The sequence below is a fragment of the Pygocentrus nattereri genome, chromosome 21, assembly GCF_015220715.1.
Source record: "Pygocentrus nattereri isolate fPygNat1 chromosome 21, fPygNat1.pri, whole genome shotgun sequence".
NCBI classification, from domain to species: Eukaryota; Metazoa; Chordata; class Actinopteri; order Characiformes; family Serrasalmidae; genus Pygocentrus; species Pygocentrus nattereri.
The window spans coordinates 20,059,247-20,075,704 of record NC_051231.1 but is presented as its reverse complement, the minus strand read 5'-3'; the positions used below and the strand labels follow the sequence as shown (position 1 = coordinate 20,075,704).

The following is a 16,458-nucleotide window of genomic DNA, read 5'->3' as shown; positions in this document are numbered from 1 at the left end:
TGAATGAAAGGAGCAGGGCTGTAACTAGGAGCAGAATTTTGGTGAGGTTAATTTTGCAAAAATGTGACCCATGCCATAGAGTGAATAATATAACTGTTAAATATGAGTATTATACCAACTGTAAGTTTTTCCTTTAGTTTTTTTTTTTTTTTAACAAAATCATTGCTCTTTTTTAACCCATCTATAACTGTTATGCACTTTTTTCTTTAATTTCTTCCTTCCCCATCCCTCCATACTAATCACTAATCTAGCCAGCTATGGAGCCTGTAGCCTAAACTAAGCAGCTACTGGAACTAGACTAAAGCAAGCTGTTTTAGCCAGCAATGTTACAAGTGCTCGAAAGTAAAGACATTAATATTGTAGTTTGCATTTTACATTACTATGGAAAAAATTATATTAATATGGAAATTATGGTCATAAACAAACATTTTTTTTTTTTATAACCCTACATTTTGTACAGTGTCCTTGAGTGTCAAGAAAGGTGCTTTTAAATTTAATTTATTATTATTATTATTATTATTATTATAAACTCTTACATTTTTACCATGGTGATGTTATATTTTAGCATATAATGTGTGGAGAGTCTAAAAAATAATGGCAAATTTTGATTGGCCATAATAGAGTGACAGTGCTCACAAAAAAAACAAATCAAAATTCATCATCCCAGAAATGTGGCATAACAAATATTCTGTCCACATTTGATTGGGTGGCCTGTGATAGTGTGGCTGTGCTCCTGAGTAGACTGTATTATCATAATGATGCTGTTTCTATGTTTAATCTCATGAAAGGAAGAAAGAGAAAAACTCTTCTAATATACCTTAATTATCTGGACATTGGTGTCCTCATAGCTAGTTACTGCCATGGAAGGAGGTAACATTACAGATGTACAGATCAGTAAATAATATAATTTTATCATTATATTGTTGTTTGACATTTGTCTGGAGTTGGTTAAGATACACTCCCATTTCATCTGATTTAGAAGAATGACAAGCCTGAAAAAAAAACAGTAAAACAGCAACCTCTTTAAGCTCTCATAGTATAAACAAAGAAAAACCATGGTGGAATGATCCTATAACGTAGCATGATGTGATATCTTATTAGAGTCCATGTTATGAAAGAAACTTAAAGTATTTGCTGGTGAGAATAGTTGAACTACACATCTTTTTGTTATTAAAGTCAAAAGTCTGTTATTGTGACAAAACTACACTCTTAAAAACACTCTCTGCTCACCACTACAGAAGAAGCCTTTCTGGTTTTATGGCTCATTGAAAAACTCTTATTGGAATTAAATAGAAAGGTTCTTTAGGATGCCAAAAGTGGTTGCTCTGTGGTAGCACTGCAAAAATTCCTTTTTTGGAAGAACGTAGTTTAGATATCTCTGTCTGTGAGTTCAGAGACAGTTGCCTTCCTTTCTATGCTTAAACAGGTCAGAAGAAGGGGCCAGCATATTTTGCTTGGGTGGAAGGGGTGGGGGTTGTGTTAAGCTGACCTAAATCCAACATCACCACCTCCTCCTCCTGCTCCTCCTCTGCGGCTCAGAGGCTGTACTACAGCAGCAGCTGACTGGATGCTTTACACATGAAGCAAACTTCCGCAGTATTGAGGATAAACAACAAGTAGTCCAAGCAAACTCCAAAACAGAAGGAAAGCAGGGGTGCAAAATAGAGAGAGAAAACAAGGAGAAACAAAAGAGAAAAGACTTAAAACAAACTGAAACCCACAAAAGGTTAGCTTGACTGAAAGTAGGATCTTGCAGACCGAAAAGAGTAAGACAGTGGAAAATGATTCAAGGAAAAACTACATGCCCATGTCTATTTTAGAATTGCCAAAGCACACAAAATGTATCACAAATGGGAAAGAACAGCACACTTCATCAAGTACACAGAACAAGCTTTAGTTACTTTACTACTTTTTGTGCAGTTAAATAAACATTCAAGCAATATCAGAATGTATTTTCTTTTTAGTAATGTGTTCAGCAGTTCTTAAAGTGTTTTGCTCTTTTCTCCCCCGCCCACAGGCATGTGATGTTATCCCACTGGATTCTACTGAGGTCCGTGTAGACTCGGGTCCAAGACGCGCAGGCATTTCTCAGCCATAGAAAATGGTTTTCCCACATTCTCCTATTGGCATTTTTTTAACCAGACTAACACGTCCCCAGACTTCCAACCACAACCCCCACTCCAATTATTAAAAAAAAAAAAAAAAAAACATATCACACTAAGGGTGTATAACGATACATGCAGCTCACGATTTGATTTTATTTAGTGTTTAAAACAGAGATGGAATGACACCACATATATATATATATATATATATATATATATATATATATATATATATATATATATATAAATTTAAATAAATTAAATCAATCACAGTTAATCATGTTAATCACACTATTATGTGTAATTAATCCAGATTAAGTCACATTTGTTCAAATCTGACTAACATTGAAAATTAACATGAAAATGAAAATACAGTATGCAGTGAGCGCAACAGTGGCTGCATGTTTGAACTCCTCTGTGATCACAGACCTCTCATCCAACCATGTTATTTCTTGTTGGTTTTTCCATAATCTCCTGAAGGCATCCTCCAATACTAGCTTTACTGATACTACTGATGTTGCCAGTATCAGCATTTTGCTTACTTAACATCCTTCTGTGACAAAGAAATTCATGCCATTTTCGTAGCTGGAAATAATTCTGATTTCATCAAGCGAGACGTTAATGAAACTTGCCATATATAAGCTGTATTTGAGTGAAGTAACGGCAGCATGAGCAGCTGGGTTTCAGGCTGGAATGACAGGTGGTTTGAAGGGTTAAACTAGGAAAATGAATTAATGGCATTTTCAAAACCACAGTGCAGTTTTTATTGCATTAACAATTCGTTAACTTCAACACCAATTTTATTTTGTATACATTTAATCAAGCCACTCGAACTCTGTATAGCCCTATCCTTACTGTTATCATGGGACAGTATCATGTATTATAACATGAGCTATTTTACTTTGCCTTATTTTATGTTTCACTACTAGCAACCCGAATAACTAATAGGATTCCTTCTTTTTTTCCTCCACGATCTGCTTCAGTTTGTTCTGTTGATATCTGGCCAATACAAATACTGAAATATTGGACTGGTGCTATCTCTGGTTTCCGAGTCAATATTCTTGTTATACAAATTTTAAACGATGAAAAATTATGACTGTACCTTCTAATAACACTAGGGACTGGAAAACTAGAGTCCTAGCCTGGAGCTGGAGGTGTGTCATGATACTAAATGTGCTGCTTTAATTTGGTAGCAATCTTTGTTCTTCAAACAATGCAACTGTGGCATAGTCCTTAAAACAGTTTATACCATAAAACATGTGCTTAATTGTTTTTATGCCAATATTGTGTAGTGGTTGCTAATTATCAATTTTGGTTGTATTGATACTTTTTACCTCACTTCCAGATATTAGTATTATTACCAGCAGAAAAGTACCTTGGAGTGGGGCAAGATGAGCTACTTATACTTTTCTTCAACCACTACAAACATGGCTAAAACTGTTTTCTTTGTTTAGTTGAATATAAATTAAATATATTTCTTAAATATTTCAATTTCATTTCACACGCACACGTTTCCATGTGTTGTGTTTAAACTTCCAAAGATATGAGACAGTCAAAGTTTATGGAAATAAAGAGCTGTTGCACTCCTACTGAGACCATCTGTTCATCTTCTGTATTTCCACTCTTCCCTTCTCTCCTTCACCCTCCTTTCTTTTGCCATTTTCTTATCTAATGTGAAATAATCTTCTATCCTCCATTTCTCTTGTCTGTCTGGCAGCACTTGAAACACAGATGCACACGTGGCGATCAGGACCAGAGCCAGGAAAGAAAACAGGGGTGAACTGCGGGAATTGGGGCAGAGGGTAGATACAGAGAAGTTTGAGCAAAAAGTAGAAGAAATGAGAGAAATGAAACACTTTCTGAAGAAGGGCTGAATGGATGTTTGCTGGTGAGCAATTCATTATTTACAGACAATTAAGGTGGCAGCTATGATAGCAAAAATAGAACCAAAGTCTAGTGTTAGAGAGTGTGCATGTGTACAAGTGTATTCTCCTTGTATTTGTAACTGGAAGCCTTTGTTCAGTAGAGAGGTTTTAAAATCTTGGGTTTAACAAAAATGAAAGCAACTGTCAAAATATTATTTGATGTATCCTGGAAGTTGCTATATTTGGAGGAAAAACCTTTTGACTGATTCTTTTTTTGATAGTTCTGTTTAGATTTTCTGCTCGTATAGTAATGTATACTACATGACTGGACAAATAATGCATTTGACAAAAGCTGGCCTTTTATAATGTATGTTGATGTGTTTAAATGTGTGTGTTTTTGTACATGCCAGTCTTTCTTCCAGAATCTCTACATCTGTCCTCTTTCGATGTCTTCCAAAAAAACAAAACAGCCTATTCTTGTTTTTCCACTTCCAGAGAAAGAGATTGTGTGTGTGTGTGTGTGAGAGAGAGAGAGAAAAAAAGAGAACTAACAGCTGTTGGTTGGGAGAACTGAGATTGGCCCAGTTTTTGCTGACTATGGTAGGGTGAAATGCACAGCACAACATGTTTAAATGCACACACCAGTAACAAGGCCCACTTCATCTCCTCCCCCACACTCATAAAACATTGTGAATAAAAAATTGAGAAGTGAAACTCAAGAACAATGACGTACAGCAACCAGTGCTGAGATGAGTGGCAGAAACAGAGCCAGCAAAAAAACTGTCAGGTCCCCAAAACACGTTTCCCCCATTTCATAATTCAACAATAGTTTTAAGTCACTGCCATGGCAGAGATGCATCGCCAGTAAACACTGTTAAATGTGCCATTTATTAATCACTAATCTCTGCCTATGCTTGAAAAAATAGGAATACTTTCTCATTGTAAACGCGGCCTACATATACTTCTCATTTTAGTATTCCCAGAAGCCCTGATATCCAGCCAGCTTTGACTGACATTGCACATGCTTGGTCCTAAGGCTGCCATATTAGTGGATGTTGTATATAATGAAGTGAATATAGCTTAGAAAATGGAGTTTCACCTAAGAAACTAATAAATCAGTTTTTTGACAGGATCTCTACAGTGATTGTGTAGTCGCAGTCACACAACAGACACTTCAGCCTTGTTGCAACACATATGATGGGATTTTGCTGGACCTGGCAAGCTTTCCAGTTATACAGAATGCCTAAAAATACACTTTTTATGCAGAAAAATACATATGATAGCCAGTTTTAATCAGTGAAAGATATATGGAGTTAAAAAGTACAAAATTGGAGCGTATAACCTTCAAGGTTTATCTTAATATATATTTAAGTAAAAGGTAAAAATAACACAAAAAGGTTGCACTGTCAGTTCTAACTTTTGCAAACAACTATATCTACCAAGTACCAGCAAAAATAAAATCTAAACCTGACTACCTCAGCTAGGAAGCTTAAACTGGGCCATAGTTTGGACTTTTAGCAGGACAACGCACACCCCAAAATTAACATAAAAATGGTTTACTGACCAAACAATTAAGGTTTTGCCATGGGCACCCCAGTTCCCTGACCTAAACCCCATAGAAAATCTACAATTAAGTAAATAAAAGGTATGGAGTTGATTTCAAGTATGGCATTTAGATTCTCCTTCTGTTAAGTCCCAATATAAAGTCCTTAGCACCATGACTGCCAGCAAAGCAAGTCATCATTATGCTTACAAATTAAAACAAACCAAATCAGAAAGACAGCAAAACACTAGGTGTGGCCATATAAACTATTCGGTACATTCTTAAAAAGAAAAAGAAAAAAAAAACAGCTCATACACACTTAAAACACAGAAAACCATGGAAAACTATTGTGGTGGATGACAGAATTCTTTTCCTGGTGAAGAAAAATCCCTTCACAACAGCTGGCCAGATCAAGAACACCATTCTGGAGATAGATGTATCTGTGTCAAAGTCAACAATCAAGAGAAGACTTCACCAGAGCAAAAACAGAGGGTTTACCATAAGTTGTAAACTATCTGTAAGTCTCAAACAGAAAGACCAGAAAAAAAATCTAAAAAGTTCAGGAACACAACTTATGGTCAAATGAAACAAAGACCAACTTGCACCAGAATGATGGGACAAGAAAAGTATGGGGAAGGGAAGGAACAACTTTTGATCCAAAGCAGAACACTTCATCAAGTATGGTGGAGGTAGGGTTATGGCATATATGGCTGCCAGTGGAACAAGTTTCTGTGTTTAGTGATGATACTGCTTACAAAAGCAGCAGGATAAAGTGTATAGTTCTATGTTGTCAGCACAGATTCAATTAACTGCTTCAAAACGTATTGGACAGTGCGGATGGACAATGAACCGGAAATACTGGACATACTGCATAAGCAACCCAAGACTTTAAGACAAAGACAAAGTCAGAAAGTCAGTCACCTCACTTCAAGCCAAATGAACATGCATTTCACTTACTGAAGGCAAAACTGAATGTAAAACGCCCCAAGAACAAGGAGCAACTGAGGACAGCTGCAGTAAAGGCCTGGCAGAGCACCACCTGGGAAGGAACCCAGCGTCTTCTGATATTTATGGGTGTCAAGCTTCAGACAATCATTGACTGTCATTTTTAATCCAAATACTTGCAATTTAATTCATGATTATATTATTTTGTCCAATTACTTTTTAGCCCCTAAAATGGGGAGAAGGGGTGACACGCTGTGCATGAAAGTGGCTGTAATTCTTACATCACTTGATTTGAATGTTTATACTCTCAAATTAAAGTTGAAAATCTGCACTTTGAGCTCATATTCATTATTTAATTTAAAATTTGATACACTGTGGAAGAGTATGGAAGAAAAGAAATGTCAACATCCACATTTTTGAAGGCGTGACTGTATATGTAAAAAAACATAAATGCTCAGATTTGTCAACACCCTTTTTAAATGATGATAACATTTATCTTACTGGGATCTTCATTGGGTAGCGCTTGTGGGGCATCAGTAGGCTCCTGTGGGACGGGTGGGGCATCAGTAGGCTCCTGTGGGACGGGTGGGCCAACAGTCAGCTGAAAGATGCGTCTCTCATGTAGGCCACAATAGTGGTGGTGTAGATGGCAGGAGTACAGCCCTTGGTCAGCTGGTTGTAGGTCCGAGATGATGAGTGAGAAATCTCCTTGTGAGAAAGCTGTGGCCGAGATATTCATCTTCTGCCGAATAAAGAGTGGCCCATAATGGCGCCGCTCTCCTGAAGCATACAAGTCGATAAGGCGGTCAGCACGATCATGACGGACACCTGGTGCCTGGCGGTCCCAGTGCACCACTTGCTGCTGCTCCTCCTGGCTGTTGCCCTCTGTCCAGATGGGCCGGCGGTTCACGCAGGGCAACGCAACTGTACTGTTTAAAAGGACCACATACACCGCCTTCTGCCCATCCCAGAAACGCCGCACTTTGCGAGCTGTAATCACAATAAAAATGGGATGAACACAAATTCAGTTTTCCTGACAGAAAAGGCAATGTTCAAAATGTCTGTGTGCCCTGCTTCATGATACAAGAAGACCAGGATCAAAAGCTTCTGGGTAAAGAATAATGGTATGAGCATAAACAGGCAGAAAAGGTTTCTGGTAAGGCTGTACAATACACTGCTTGTGAGTTATTATCACAATATCTGCCTTTCCAAAACCAGTATTTCAGGAGGATTCAACATGCAAATGAGCCTTCTAACCAGACCTAAATATTTTATTGCACACAGCGAGTAGCCTGACCAATCTCAGACATGTGTGGAAGTCGAGTCAAGTGTTTTGCATGATCCTACAAATTTAAATCTGGTCAAAAACAATACAGGGCAAGTTTTACCACATCTTGTAAAGCCTTCACTGAAGTGTTTTAAATATACTGTAATTAGATCAGAATTTTAATATGTAGCAAAATAATTTAAATGTGGAATTTTTATTCATATCAGCCTCAATTCTGCTAAGATTTAAGATCTTCTGGGTCATCTTAGGCCTTGTTTAAATACTCTTTTTTAACATGCCCAAGCCAATTTTGACCATTTTGAAGTGTGTCACGGTACAAAAGAGGCCATTCGTAGCCCAAAGAAACGCAGGGACAGAGAAGAGGCAGATTTTTCACACTTGACTTTAGCTACAGGACACAGTGAGCTAATCGGCTAGCCATGTAAACTTTGCAATGCAGAACATTTTTTGACATGCTTGAACATACATATTTTTTTCTGAATAATCACTTTAGCTGGCAATGTACTTTAGTATAGAACTGTAGCATATAGCTTATATTTTTTGTTGGTGCTAGCTGTGTAGCTCGTTTAGCTTGCTAACCAGCATAACAGATGTAGTATTTTGCTAATTCAAATCCATTCTGAATGCAGCACACTGGTTCCGGCTTGATAAAGGAATTTTGCCAGGTTGCAATGATTTCTGGGCAATTTCTGCAGTAAGTTGACACTTCACTTGAGCTTCTAAAGTACTGGAATGGCCCTTAAGACAGCATTAGGGTTTCCCTCAAGGGGAAGTGGCAGTATGTTAGAATGAGCATTGGAACAGGCAGCGATTCTATAGCTTATCTTTATTAATGATGCATGTAACAATGTGTGGCATCATGGCATGACAGTGTTCATTGTGGAGGCATTCAGTTAAATATGACATCTAATGCAATTGCCATTAAAAGTTGCAAACGATTTTCACCAATGAATAATTCACTATAATTATTATGTTAAAATATTGTGAGAATGCTTAATGAACCTGTGAACCCAGTACGGTTAACCAAATTGAATCATGGACTGAGTCTATTGTTACTCCCCAGCTAGTAATTAGTGAAAACAAAAAGGAAGCAACTAGCAATCATTGTAAGTAGGCCAGTGTTCCCTGGCTTATTTTCATGATTTCTGTGTAAAGTAGAAGTATGTGAACTACAAGTTGCATTAACACTTGGCCACATCTGTACTGTCCACAAATGAGTACACAGAGAGAAGTTAACCAACCTGATTTGGTGACATTGAGCTGCACTTTGGTTGATTCATAGAGATGGCAGTAGTGATGGTGAAGGTTGCATGAGTAGATGCCTTTGTCAGTCATAGTCACATCTGTAATAATGATCACACCACATTAAATAAAATGAAAGGATCAACAGGCACTTTTGAAGTGTACCAGTAAAAAAAAGAGCAGTGCTCACTGTTGATAACTAGTGAGAAGTTGCCATCTGTGAAAGCGGTCTTGGACATGCTGACGCGTCCCTGGTTATACGCATTATAGAGACGCTGATCTCCTGCAGAAAACATGTCCAGGACACGCTCCATGGCGTAGAGTGGAGTGCTGCGGAACAGATCCCAGTGGACAACACGCTGGCGGTCCTTCAGCCGGTCCTGGGTCCACACCATGCGCTGGCTGTGACACTGCAGTACTGCCTGAGACCCCTGAGGTGCACTAATATTGTACATGGCTACCACCACACCACTGCCATCACTCTGGCCTAGTACTGAGAGAAAGAAAAGAAATAATTCATACAAGTAAGTATTTATATCCAAACTTGCATGAATTATTATATTAATATAATGGAATAAATACTACAATTGCTTCTGTGGTAAAGCATCCTCTTATCAGCAACACTAAACAAAGAATGCAGTTAATGGAATACTCCAGCATTTTCAGTCTACTCTCTATCTGCCACATCTGGTACAGCAATTTCATTGCAATGCTGAAACATTTCCCCATTGGCTACTATTTATGCCAAGTGTGTTTTGAGCCAAAAAATGTCCTGTTTTTTTTAATAAGTACAGGAAAATAATTGTTCATGGCAATTATCTGCATGCTACAGATGTGGCAAACAAAGATAAGACTGGGAAATACTTGAGATTAAGATCATTTAAAGTGTATAAGGGGCTCACCAGTGGTGAAGAGAGAAAACACAGCAACTGTAACAAAAGCAAACAGAGAAAAATGATTATAATCACACACAAACAAAACAAGCCAGCCAGCATGAGGTTATGCCAAGAGCAAGGATGCAGACCCCCTTCTTATTCTTCCTCCCAGGCTAAGTACCCTCCTGATACGGCCCCAGTCATCTCCCATAACAACTCTGTTAGCGATGGTGGACACTAGCTAACTGATTTGCTGAGAAAAAAAATCCACAGAGGTCCAAGTCCATTTGTCAAGCTGACTGGTGGTGACACTCAAACTATCAGCCCATATGGCTATTTGGCTACATACACTTGTAGCACAATAAATACAAAGGTGGATAACAGATGAAAAACAGGATGGTTAATGGATTATAAAATAATTAGTCAATGGAACTGGACTAAAAATACAACCATAAGTTCCTCTTAGCTCTGCGACTTGGTTTCCTCTGATGACATGTTGGAGTATTAAGAAACAAGAAGAAAAGTCTGCTTTATGCATGGATGGCAGACTGAAGCTCAGGACCAAGATAGTATTTGAATAAAATGTTACACAATCCTGAAGTAGACGTATTCGATTGTTTAATAATTGAGGCATGATTCATAAAAAAGCCAATAAACAGATCAGTTTGTCCACTGTATACTTTTTGTCAATTGCACCTCAAGTGATGAAATACTTCACTGCAGCAAAAAAGTGTCAATAACATTTTGTTTGGCAATATTATAAAACATTAATTCTTTTCTATAGTTCCTGATTAAGTAAACTATGACTTTTGCCACATCTCTGTGCTCTTCTTTTACAAAAAAAAATTGAAGAATTTATTGAGGAATACTACCTATGCATACTATACCTTACTCAACAGAGAGGTACTGTATTCTTCAATGTAATAGTTAAGGAGTCCATGATATCCATGATATACTCCGAAATGTATTTAGTATGTAATGCGGTATAATTGATCACAATATCGATTATCGTTGCTCAACCCTTACCAGTCAATGTCTTTCCAGTGATGTAATGTTTAGTCCAAAGATGATCCCAAGAGACCTTATATAAAATAGCCTATATAACTTTAACGGATTAAAGTGCTAAGTGTCTGACTGGGCATGGCTGAAGCATACCACCAAAAATTCATTAAGAGGCTATTTTATAGTTTGGAAAACCAGACCCTTGTAAAAGAAACTGAGTCACTTTCTTTATTGTCCCACCCAGACAAAATATATTTAAAAAAAAACACACACAAACAAGATCGCACAGACACACACATGCATGCAGCTGTTCAGTGTTTAAGAAGTACTGATGATATCCTCTAATTTCTTCTAACCTCTTTTATCATAACAATAACATATTGTCATATTGCCTAACAGCTAATCTCATAGGGTGTTTCGCTTGGTGGGTTTTACAGCAGTGGGCAGTTACAAAGTATATGTTATTAGCTACTGAGGTTAAAGGGCACATATCTTACATGTTTTATTTGTACTTTACATCTTTCAAGGTCCACTTATGATTATTGTGTAGGTTTGTGTTAGTGTGCAAAAGATTAACACATTTAAGATTTAACCTACCATTTTTGTGATTGGTTGCCCTGTATTGTGCATAATCCAAAAAGATGTAAGGCTGGGCTTAACTGTTGGAAGCTAAATGCACGGCTGTATGTTCAAATATTGGTCTTTGTGACATCACAAAAAAGTACATTTAAATTAGGCTGTGATTGCAGCTTAGTTTCAATATATGGGCTATATGCCCTGGAAATTGAATGGTATATATTAAAACTTAACAATATTTACTTACTACATGAAATTGACTTCAAATTCAGTTTTCCATGATGTAGGAACTTCACATATTTTTTCAGTTTTATGTACTTTATTAAAGTATGTCCGTATAGGAGGCTTCTTTCTAAAATATCAGAAAAAAAATGTATGAACTTTTAAAAAGAAACAATGTAGTCACTATATTTTTGATCGCAGTACTTATATTCCTGTGAATTAAACACTTAACCAAGGATTATCACTTCTGCTGAAATACAGGAAATACAGTGTTCTTTGTGCGGCAGCCTGTCAGAATCAACTAAGGCAGGAGGGAAAAGAAAAGCCTCGAGGAAGAATAAAGGAAAAGCTGGTAATGAGCATATGTTAGAAACCAGAGGAACACATGCACTTCAGAAGGAAAAGGGGGCACAGAGACAAAGAAACGGTGAGAGTGACAGAGAGACAGAAGAGAGACAGAGAGAGGGCAAGTGACAGAGAGACAGACAGAGAGAGAGAGAGTGATAGAAAAGAGAGAGAGACAGACAGAGAGAGAGAGTGATAGAAAAGAGAGAGAGAGAGACAGAGAGAGATAGAAAGAAAAGAGGGTGAGTGAGAGAGTGAGTGAGAAACAGACAGAGGGTAAGTGAGACAGAGTGAGTGAGTCAGGGAGAAAAACAAAAGGGAAGGGGAAGAGAAAGACAGAGAGTGAGAGAGACAGAGTAAATAGAGACAAGGGCGGGGGGGCGAGAGACACGAGAGAGACAGAAAGAGATGGGAGGGAGGGAGAGAAAGAAAGAGATAGACAGAGAGAAGGAAAAACAGTCAGATAGATAGAGATAGAAAGGAGAGAGAGAAAGAAAAAAAAAAAACAAGGGGGGGGGGGTCATGGACAGGAATGTGCAGAGTGCTCATGTCCACATATTCACATCCCCAAATCACATGCACACTTCATACCAAGCCACACAGCTCAAAACCTGCGCACAAGGGTGTGAAAGCTATACCTCCTATGCTCTCCTTTTTGTCTTTCTCTCAGAGGGTGAGTGAAAATGAGTTTTCCTGGACTGAGAGAAGACACGGGTTTTAAAATATCTCTTATATTACATCAGACTTGGCTTGGCTAAGTGTCCAAAATTGGAGGATACTGGGTAACTTAATCTCCAAGAGCGGCAGTTTTTGTCCTGGGTAAAAATGATGGGGATTTTCTGAATGGGAAATTTTGGAGAGTTGGAATGGATTTAATTAAACCCTGGCTTCTCTTCGGATGACTATCTGTGCGCCACACTCTGTCAGAGCATGATTCACTCACTCTATATCGCTTCTCTTATTTCTTTTTTTTTACCTTATTTTATGTTTATTCCCTGAGGTACCCATCACACATCTGTGTAGTTTTATGTATCAAAAAGTCATTATTCATTTATACTTGAACATTGACCAACATCTCTTTGCCCTCAGAATTAAACAGGCTGCTTTTGTTACTGTGCCTTTAAGACTGATATACCTAAATGATATGTGCTGCGATCAGCTGCCCTGTATTGTGCCTCAAAAGAAGTACTGGCTGAAACACTCCTTATAACTTCAGCGTGAGCAGGGCTAAACAGCTATAGCCTGACAAGGTGGATATTCAAAATGATTGAATATTTGCAAGAGACAATAAAGTTTATCCATTTGAACATTAAATATCTTGTCTTTGTAGTGTATTCAATTGAATATAGGTTGAAAAGTATTTGCAAATCATCGTATTCTGTTTTTATTTATGTTTTACACAACGTCCCAACTTCATTGGAATTGGGGTTGTATGTAAATGCCTTAGTTTTTGTAACAGTACAGAAAACATTTCAAAACAGGATGTTTTTGCAGCTTTGTTTCAATATAAAGACAGTACAAACTACAGACCTTTTTCTAGGACTGTTCCCATAAAAAAAAAAAAAAAAAAAAAAAAAACAACAAAGGGAGATGAACGAGACCCAATGTTTACATACATATTATTTTAAAAAGTAATGAAAATTTGGCTGTCCACATTACAGGCCCTATAAATCACAACTTCTTTCTAAATAAAATAGACGTATTAGCTATAATGTGCTTCTAGTGAATGTTGGCCAGAAGATTGTGCTGTGAGAGGTAAGCTCAGTGAGGCCGTGTTGACACATGTTGTGCTACGGGCGGTGTGTTCTCCACCTGGCCTGGGCTTTTCAGCTGTCTTCAAGAACTGCTGAGTGTGCAAAAGCATAACATTCTAACAGGAATCTACACAAAAACAAATGAATTACCAAGAATGGCATGCAATAAACCTCAATAAGTTATAATGAGTCATTTCAGACTAAACAGAACTGCACAGTACAAACTTAATTCACTGAAAAAAAACATAATTTTGTCTAAAATGGCCTCAAAGAATTTTACAGGATGCAATTAAAAAACTCATTAAGCTTTAAGAAAGCACAAGCATTCCAAGGGCTTAATTAATACTCTCTGTACAAGTATGTACACCAGAGCTTGTATATATTGATCTCCAGAGCACATCAGAAACCTAAAAGGGTTCTTTTGGTTACCCACAGAACTTTATAAAAGATGGTTGTGTTTAATGCGTCCTCACAGCTACCTTACAAAAAGCTATTACATTAAATGGTTAAGAATACACTGCCTGATCTCTGAAACATTATTTATGATAGTTTTCCTGACGAAGATCTTAAAGAAAGTTTCTTTTTCAGATTTACCACCATTTTACTGTGTCATCATTACAGGAGATAAATATAGGTTAATTTCAGATTTCAGAGTTCGTAGATTTCCCTGAATTGCACCATAAAATGAATCATTTTACAATAAACTACTCTGAATGATTTTGTTTACATCACAATTATTGAATTATAGCAAGCTTTTGGAAAATCTGTGTATATGTATTTTAATAACAATGATCATTCTAATTTGTAGGTACCAATACAAGAGAGTTTTTTAGATTAGTAACCTTTTTTGCAACCGAATTTCAAAACTGGACCAAGACATACTGTCTGTGAGGAAATGAGTCAGTCTTAGTCAGATATCTTCTTCTGCTTCTGAATAAACCCATACGTGTCTGTTCTTGGTGTGAGGAACTAGTCCAAACTCAGTTGAATCATTCACAATTTCTTGTTGACATAGCAGAAAATAAGGTCCACTGTGGTGAATCACTTTTAGTGTCCCTCCAAGACCACCACCGGTTGAAAAGGCCATATGATGACTACCTACCCAAAGGGTGCCTTCTCCAGCTTCATCGAACCACGCAAAATATGCTCCATGTCCCACAGTACCAGGCCCGCCTTAGGCTGACTAACATCATACATTATCATGTCTACTCTTCGCCCCCACTGTGGAATACTGTACTCTCTTCAAAACCAACAGAATTCCACAGTGATAGGAGCACAAAGGAAGCAAATTGGCATGCTTTGATTCTGCTGCAAAATAACCCATTTTAGAGAATACATCTGGTTTCTCTTTTCCAGAGAATGTCTATACTAACAGCCACCGCCTTTCAACTCACTTTGTGCATGAGTCCAGAAAATAACCTCATAGCTATTTTCCTTCAAGTACCTTAACGTTTGGCAGGAACAAACTTTTGCTTTATTTCAAAACAAAGAGGCCCACATGCACCAGCTGGTTAGGACATTGGTTTTCATCATAGATAAACAGCAAAGACAGACTGAAATTGCAGTATTGCAAACTCCAAATATGTTCTGCTGCTTAAAAAGTTTTTGATATGCCAGTAATAGTAGTACATGTGCATATTTAAATCGACAGCACTGTTTAGTTTTACTCTTGATCACTCTTTCACAACAGTGGACTAAGCTACACTCTGGTAGACAACAGGCTGAAAACATCAAACTCACTCTGATACTTACTCTGAAGAAAGAGCAGCGTCTGGACTACAACGCGCACACCTGCTTTCCTCATGTCAGACATTTTCCAGACTTCACTTGGGCTTCAGAAGTGGCTCCAAAAGTGTGGAACGGCAGGAACGCCAGGACTCGGATTACCTGTACGACGAGATGGTGCAGGCTCCCAGGACCGCTCACTGTTGGTCGACCAGCGACAACAGCAGCAGCAGCAACAGTGGATCCACCCACCTTTTGCTAAAGCAAACCGAAGCCTGGACTCTCTCCCCCCGCCCAAAACTCCCACCCACCGCCCGGCACTCTTAACTCGTAACTCATGTTCTACGTTTCTTCTTAAATAAAGAAAATTCTCCTCACCTAGAATATTTGGCATGGTCTTGATTTTCACGCATAGTTTCGCATGTTGAGGAGTTATTGGAGCGGTTAAACGGAAAATAGGAAAGTGCGCTAGAAAGAATGACGTTCAGTTAAATGTTTTGTATCAGCATGAAGTCCAGTAGGTCAGATGATACTGACAGAACTGTTGGGAGACGGGGTATATGAAATATTCCTTCATTCCTAGAATATGCATATTCTCAGTTTTGAGAGGTCATTTAATACAGACTAGTGAATTTTGAGAGGAATTTTGAAAATACAGTCAAAAAATTACCATCAATGTGTGTGTAGCTCAATTCTGTTTTACTTCACAAACAAGACCACTAAACTAAACTAAAGACTGTTTAAACAGCAAAGACAGAGTAAAAGCGGATAAGCTAATGAGGTGCTGGCAAACTAACAAACTGCCCCCATAATTCAGTTTCTTGTGGCAGACGATGCCAAAACAAGCTCCTACTGCATTTTTTACTTCATCCAACCTGCTGAAAAAAAAAATCAAAGAAGCCATTAAAAGTTTCTGTTGGTTCGTGCTGATGTCCAAGATTCAATGGTATTTTGTGTTTTCCTGATGGGTT

At 37.9% G+C, this 16,458-nt stretch overlaps 1 protein-coding gene across 1 annotated transcript in view; it reads right to left on the bottom strand.

Annotated features, from left to right (window-relative positions):
- The window catches only part of mxra8a (matrix-remodelling associated 8a), a 30,271-nt gene extending 14,542 nt beyond the window's left edge, over positions 1-15,729 (bottom strand). The window contains exons 1-5 of the mRNA XM_017682914.2: positions 15,515-15,729; positions 9,891-9,917; positions 9,179-9,481; positions 8,988-9,089; positions 6,960-7,448 (exon numbers count right to left, since the gene is read on the bottom strand). Of these exons, the coding sequence (XP_017538403.1) occupies positions 6,960-7,448; positions 8,988-9,089; positions 9,179-9,481; positions 9,891-9,917; positions 15,515-15,575 (982 nt within the window). The 5' untranslated portion in view covers positions 15,576-15,729. The remainder of the gene's footprint in view (positions 1-6,959; positions 7,449-8,987; positions 9,090-9,178; positions 9,482-9,890; positions 9,918-15,514) is intronic.
- Between the last annotated feature and the right edge of the window lie 729 nt (positions 15,730-16,458).